Source organism: Bidens hawaiensis, unplaced genomic scaffold (assembly GCF_021521415.1).
Source record: "Bidens hawaiensis isolate Kalapana, Puna unplaced genomic scaffold, B.hawaiensis_p1.1 tig00050591_1, whole genome shotgun sequence".
NCBI classification, from domain to species: domain Eukaryota; kingdom Viridiplantae; phylum Streptophyta; class Magnoliopsida; order Asterales; family Asteraceae; genus Bidens; species Bidens hawaiensis.
The window spans coordinates 32549-40576 of record NW_027499062.1 but is presented as its reverse complement, the minus strand read 5'-3'; the positions used below and the strand labels follow the sequence as shown (position 1 = coordinate 40576).

The 8028-nt window shown below is 40.4% G+C and overlaps 1 protein-coding gene across 1 annotated transcript; it reads right to left on the bottom strand.

The window, feature by feature from the left end:
• Nucleotides 1-1609: 1609 nt before the first annotated feature.
• LOC143598623 (uncharacterized) lies at nt 1610-5389 on the bottom strand. Its single transcript, XM_077076789.1, has 2 exons — nt 5284-5389; nt 1610-2583 (listed from the first exon to the last, which is right to left on the bottom strand). The coding sequence occupies exons 1-2, from the start codon at nt 5387-5389 to the stop codon at nt 1610-1612; spliced, it is 1080 nt and encodes a 359-aa protein (XP_076932904.1).
• Between the last annotated feature and the right edge of the window lie 2639 nt (nt 5390-8028).

Here is an 8028-nt window from a genome sequence, read left to right as displayed (position 1 = left end):
TTCTCTTTAATTCTCTAATTTCTCATCTCATTTATCATAGTTATCCACGGGTAATTGTTCAAAACAATTTTTGCAAATGTTGTACATTAAAAAATCAAATCTGTAAATTTGAGATTTTAGACTTCTTATTGTTTATACTATATATTTTATCTTCTTTTTACCTATAATTCTGTTCATTTCTTTTAGATAATAGATCATTTTATTTTTATTTTTTGACAAATCGCGTGTAATACATGGGTTCAAAAGCTAGTATACTTATATATATATACAAATGTTTAATAACAATTTATTCGATGGTCAAAAAGCTTCTAGCTCAAACTTTTAGCCCCAAATAACGCTCAAATGTATAGTTTTGACTTTTGATATATTTTAAGATAGACCCAAATCTACTATTGAATAACCCATGATCGACATGTTTTAACCTTTGAAACTGATTAACCAAAATTGTCATAACCGATTGGTTATGGTTATCCGTTAATCGACATCTCAATTATGGTTATGGTTTTAGGCCACAAGAACCCAAATCAACCCATGCATACCGAAAATTAGTTTAACTTTGAGCAATAGTTGGCCATTTTTAATTTTTAACCATTATTGGCCATTTTATTTTTATTTAAAAAAACAATTTGTATTGACCTTAGGTGAAAAAAAGGAAGTTCAGGGATGGAATTATGCACTGCCTCCGCCCTAAGTCCTAACCATGTAAAACAAGAAAATAAAGGGCATTTGGTTTTCTTTGATTACATCCCTTTATATTAATCACGGCATAGGCATATAATTTTTTTTAACGACCAATCAAGTAGTTATATAAATGAAAAATAACGACCTAGCAAGAAGCTAGGCCGAGAACAACACCAAAACACCTACAACGACAACAGTCACAAGCATCAAACATTAAACATTAAAAGCTCTCCACATCTCCCACGTAATGTCTAAATTCTAAGACCTATTAGAAACCCACAAGAAACTTAACGCTTTAATTTCCCCCAGTATGTTATTGACGTTCGCCTCCTTTGTTTCGAAGACCACCATATTTCTCGTTTTCCAAAGGCACCATACCAAAGTCAGACAAACCACATGGAACATGTTAGCTTTCCGTTTGGGCAATCGGTAATGTTTGTGAAGCTCCAAAATGTCACGAATTGAGAAAGAAAAGAAGGTTGGGACCTTACACCAATTAGCGGTACAATGCCAAACCGTTTGGGCAAATCTGCATGATATCAAAATGTGTTCTACTGTCTCCTCCGCCTCGCCACATACCGGGCACCATGTCGATGCAACCACTACATCTCTACGATCTAACTCAACTAAAACCGGTATACGATCCATTACTGCCCTCCACGCTAGCACCCCGACTTTCTTAGGAACATAATTATTCCATTCTATTGTGTAACCCACGTCTCCTCCTTGCACTGAATCTATCTTTGTTTAAAACTTCTCACCGAAAAATTATTACCTTGATCCAAACCCCAAGTTAACCGATCTGCCCCCACCTGTAACCGAACATGTTGTACCACAGTTAGAATCCCCCTAAGCTCCTCTATTTCTTGCAGGCCCAATGGTTCTCTAATCCAACCCCAAGTTCCACAAATCTCATCCGATCTGCCTCCTAATTCGTTAGGTAGCTAATACATGGGCATACAATAACCGGGCGATTGATGACGGGTTCCAAGAACCGAGTAACAAAGAAATCAAAGACTTCTCCTTTTACCACAGTCGGATTACAAACCCAAGAACCTTGAAACATCAAGCCATGTAGCCTATTTGAGGATAAGTTTGCATTAAAGATACCGTGAAAATACGCCTTGTTGTCGTCACAGTCAACCGCCCACTTCACTCTCGCCTTTTGTCGAGCATCTTTTTGTTTCACAATTTCAAACGCCTCCACCATCACCATACACTCTGCCCTTTCCTCTAACTCACGTTGAGATAGCGGTCTTAGAACTGCCACAGCTTCCGGCAACTGAATTTTTCGCTTGTTTACCTCATATAAGCCAGTAGTCTCCTTCTTTTTAACCTCCAACCAATCCTTAATACGATTTTTCAACCATCTAAACTTAGTCACCAAAGCTAAATCAGGCGGACCACGAAACCTGAATCGCGCACAACATGTTTCCACAAAATCAACAAAGCCGGGGATCTCCCACCAGCTGTTGAAAAAACGAAAAGGAATGTGACCATAGTCCACCGGTATCATACCGAGTAACAATGGACGATGATCTGAGCACCCTTTGGGAAGCACATTTAGAGAAGCCCCTGGCCAGGAATCCATAAAACCTTTACAAACTAAAACACTGTCAATTTTACTAAATTTATCACCTTTATCCGACACATACGTAAAGGAGCCCCCGCCCATTTGATATACGCACAACTCCACATTATCGATAAAACGATTAAAAACCTCTGCACTAGAAGCAACAAAATCCGAGTTTAGCCTTTCCGACATGTCTCGCACCTCGTTAAAGTCCCCAACAAAGACACACAACCCAGCTAGAGATCTCCTAACAGTTAATAACTCCACCCATAGAGCTCTTCTATCAACCGGGTCATTAGGAGCATACACATTCACAACATTAAGAACGACTGTAACAACGTGAAAATTTCGAGTTCAAAGTATCAACTTTCCAAAGTCTAGGGACTAAAATTGCCAAATTCCAAAGTTGAGGGTTTAAATTGAAAATTCTGATTTCCTGACTCATCGCGCTACGCGATAAGTCAGAGGAGAGCCCCATCGTGTATCGCGATGGGGTACCTGACACATGTTGACACGTGGCACTGGTTATCGCCACGTGTCACCACGTGGCAACACTGCTGCCACGTGGAGCGGTGCCTGCCACGTGTCGACACGTGGCAGGTCTAAGCTGTGAGTCAGCAGACCTATATCGCGATACGCGATAGGTCTGCTAAGGAATCTATCGCGTATCGCGATAGGGACCAAAATTTCGCCTATAAATAGCAGCCATGGGCTGCTCATTTCCACATCCCAAATCAGTTGTTTACTCTCTCACTAGCCTCTCTCTACAACCCGACAATCATATAAACGATTTTCCACAATAAGCGTGCCACGATCTTTTGTTTGTGTATAATCGTTTCCTCGAAGTTTGTGCCACCCTCCACCCTCATTCATCAAAAAGGCGTTATTATGGCAAAGAGTCCCGAAAGACGTGCCGACGAGTGTTGAAGTTGGCATATCAAAGTTGATCGAGAAAGGTAAAAGCAGCGTCGGAGTGCTGCTCAATTCTATAGAGTTTCTATACGCCACTAAGGTTATGCTTAAGCCTTAAGTCGAGGATATACTTGATACCTCGATAAAAGAAAAGAAAAGAAAACATAACAAAGAAATGAATAAAAGATTATTGAATATTGAGATAACATATATATGTGTGTAAGTATATATGTATATATTATTTTTTATGAAATTATTATTTAATGAATAAGAGTATTCTTAAATAATAAAAGAAAAAGAATACGTTTCTTGGAGAAGAAGAAACGTCGGGTTTTTAATATAAACTAAAGGTTTATAATTTACTTTTAAACTAAAGGTTTTCAAGTAAATAAGAATTGAACTAAAGGTTCAATCGAGGATTGAGATATAAGACTAAAGGTCTTAAGCCGGATCGTGTATCCGACTAATAAATATTTATACACGTACTATAGGTGCGAGATAAAGAAAGGGAAAGACCCTTGGACGGTGAGTGAAGCCGATCCTAAAGAGACAAGGTGAATACGCCCCCAAACTTTTACTTATTTAAAAACGAGTCAAACATGTTATTTGAAATTGTTTACAAGGAACTATGTGTTCCTAAAACCGTTATAAATAAAGGGTATAAACCTAGCCCTCAGGTTGTGTTATACGTATGTCTGGATCCTTACATAGGTGGTACTATGCGATGTATGGGCATGATCGCACCACCCTTGGTCGTAGGATGCTCTCCTGCAGGGAGTACGACCGTTGTGTATATTTACGGGTACTTAACTAAGTCGAACGCTGCGGTGTTTGATGAGGTGACCTAGCGTAGAGGCTCATATTTATAATGTGTTATTTGACTTTGTTATTCCTAAGCCACGTTGGGCCGAGGCAGGCGTAGTCTCGAGGGGTAATAAAGTAAAATAAATATTTTTGCGTCAGCGTGTTTACCAGCATTCGTTGCTGACGTATTTTATTACATTTTGCAGGTGAACAAAACTAGAGCTTGGAAATGACGAAGTACTAATATCCGATGGCTCGGATTATTTTTGTATAAGTGTAACATGGTGGTTTGTAAACACAAAACAAGTAATCTTTTGTTAACAACTTTAAACGGGTATTTTATAATTCCCGTCTTTTGAATGTTTATATAAATTATATTTTCGATCCTTAAAGTTTTATAAGTCTTCCGCAATATAACGCAACTCTGAATTATTTACAAACACGATACCAACTTGTGGGTCGCACTCCTAGGCCCTAGATGGGGGTGTGACAACGACCCTCGTGGCAATAATCAAACCCGAAATAACCAGGAACCTCTTTTGTTTAGTCACCCCACTTCTAGCAAAAAAGGTGGGATCCCAAATACATAACAAACCCCCCGACCTCCCAGTAGCTTCAACCATATCGAAATCGAAAACTGTTCTACCCCAAACGTGATTAGGCGGAAAAAACGAGCCTTCTCCTAATTTGGTTTCTTGCACAGCAACAAAATGGACTCCATGACAAGTCTTTAAACCACGGATCCAGTTTGATTTTCTGGATTCGTTAAGCCCCCTTATATTAATGGATAAAATATTCATTGGCAACCTATATAACCCCCATCCACCTTAACTGTATCTCGAACTAGTTCCATATGAGAATCTAAATTTACACCAATTAACTTACCCACTTGACCTGTTCTGAATGCTTCTGTCTCGATGTCCCTACTGGCAGACGTAGCCCCATCCAACGAAGTCCATTGCTATTCGCCGGTAAGAGAGACCCCCCATCCTCCATTGATTGCACCAAAAATTCCCCTTGTTTTGAGAGATGGTCTTCCAGATTAGAGCAAGATGACCCAACTGGGTCTTCTACACCAACAGATTTAGGACCAAAATTAGAACAAGGTCCGTTTAGTCCTCCACTTGATCCAGGTCCAACATTGGGCTGGTAGAGCCTGGTGTTCTAACTCTCCTGGGCCGTTTTCTTGATAACAAAACACTTATTTGGCCCACATAATGATCAAGCCCACACTCCTCATTAAAGTTCTGCTCACTTTCTGCCACATTTGACTTTGACTTGGAGGGAGTAAAAAAACAACCATCTATCATTACCTTGAGCCGCCATACACCCACTTTCATGCAACACCTGCTCCTGAGGAAACTTTTCAAACACCATGACCGTTGGAACAACTCCAGCAACCCGACCCGCCATATCCATTTCATCACCCGCATTCACCGTATCTGGTTCATTTACTGGGTTATCAACATCCGTGTACGAACCAACTTCTTCCCGGTTCCGACTTACCCGTTGTATGACGTGGTTCGTCGTGTCAATCTCCCCCTCCCCCAAATTAATCGGATGTTGTTTCCTCACGGATTAACATCTTCTGAAACCCAAGCCGGATATGCCTTGTCTTTCCAAACTATTTGTACTTGTTCCTCAATGCGAGGCCCAATCTTAGTAACCACGTAAACTACATCTACCGATTTATCCACCACTTCCCATGAGAATTCTGATGGCCACGCTAACCTGCCATATCCAATTCCTAAGGTGGACTGGAATACCATTAATTCTCAAACATGCTAGCCTTTCAAATGGAATCTCTTGACCTTCCCACATCGTAGCATTTGAAAGGTAATTTTCCCATACCGATTTTTTCGAAACTAATTCACCAACATGGGACTTCTCATTGAACAACAGAAAGATCGTTAACCCCCCTACATAGTTAATCGGCGCCTCTGGGAACCCTACCTCCTCCAACATTATCCTCAATTTCTTGAACAACTGAAGAGATTTTACCTCCCCCACCACCGCTTTCCCAACCCACTCGAGCGGAGAATGCTCAGGTTCAGGGTTAACAACAAACCTTTTCTTGCACTTCTCAACCCAACGAGCTTTACCTAGCGCAACATCCTTGTAAGATAAACCTGTTTGAACTTGGTTGCGCATGATCTCCTCCGGCCTACAATCGGCTCTTTCAATGTTACTCACATCTGCCCTCTTCATTCCACCCTCTTCCAACCCCTTTCTATTGCTCTTGTCGTACTTCGCCACCGACACCCCGACCTTAGCGTTCCCAATCTTCACTAGGTTAAGCTCTTTTAACAAGCTTTGCATGTCTGCAACTCCTCTATACCGAATGAATCCGAAAGTGTTGCCAAAGAAGTCCCTTTTCCTAGCAACGTAGGCATCTGACATCAGTCCAAAATCTTTAAACTCCTTCCACAAATCATCCCTTGAAGTCCCTTCCGGAAGATTGGAGACAAAAAAGGACGTCTCTGGCTTGTTTTTCATCGCCTCAATATTCTTTTTCCGCATCTTCCGCGTATGCTATTAAGTTTGATTGATTTTCATCGCATCTTCCGCCTAAACTATCCTTATTCACAAACCATATAATAACTAGATAAAAGAAGAAAACTAAAGGAGCATTCATTATTTATTTCATTATCAGTAAAACCATATAGCTCTGTTCATGTCCATTGCTTCATTACAAGGTTCCATGGTATATTCCTAGCGCTAAGATAATTTTAACTAATTAAAATTATTGTTACCCTTATAATTCTTTTCTTTTCAGTTATAAGAATAGAAAGTGGTTGATGAACATTTTTATTACCAAATTAAACATGACTATCTTATTTTTTAGCGCCTACAAGGTAGCATTTTTCAAAATTCCTAGATAACTTTAAAAAAACTTTTATGCGTGCTCAGATAGTCACTTGGTTCGCAGTACGCTTCGGTACAAAACGTGAAACGGGATCGCAATTCAGAAAGTCCCTAAAATTCAGTACGGTGCATCATATAATGTGGTACGATGTACCACTTAAACTTGGTGCTATTTTTCTACATTAAATTTCATAAGTAATTTCAAAACTTCAAAGTTTAAAGGGATATTGGTTTTTAATACTCTTAACTTTCACCCGTTGGTCGATACATCTCCCAACTTTCGATTTATTACACACCATTCTCAACTTTCATCATATTTGATTTTCTCACTCCCCCACTAACAAACCACTAACGCCGTTAGGGGTGATGCTGACGTGGTTCTTTTTTAACTGAGCTGGCATTATATTATAATTTATAAAGCTGATGGGTTCACCACGCCACCTTCATCTTCTTCCCCTAACCCTACAATTCTGCAAACCCAAATTTCCCATCACCACCCAACTTATCATTTAACCTGAGATGTAGACGATGTAGCTTCTTCATGTTGTGAAAAGATCCACCATTGAACTACTTCATACACGAAGTACATGTCAACATATTCGATTTATATGCTAGATTCATATTCAAATAAACATGTCGTTAAAGAGACAATAATGGTGGAGACGAAGAATGAACAGAGGCGGTAATTCTTGAGCCATTTTCGTTCAGATTAGTTAAACTTTGGTAAGATCTAAGGGTTGGTTGTAGTTAACGGATATGGTGGTGGCGATAGTGGTGGTTAACGAAGATGACGGTGGCGATGGTGTGGTTAACATAGATGGCAATGGAGATGGTAGCGGGTAACAGAGGTGGATCTAAGGATGATGACGGCGAAGGTGGTTAAGGGGATGAGATTTGAGCGATGAAGAGGTATGTACCCGCCTCAACACCGAGCAAGGCGGGTCAACCCACAAGATAAAGACATTATGAAGGCACAAAGCCAAAACCTATGCGCATGGCGCATACAAAACATGCTCAGGCATCATATGCCCAGGCACACATATGCTCGCGCATCACATATGCGCGCGGCGCATCAGCGCGCGGCGCATATCACATGCTCGTGCATATCACATCTGCGCATGAAATATCTGCGCGTGAGAATAAAGAGAAGACCTCGCGCATCCTCAGGATTGGCGCATATCACACATGCACAT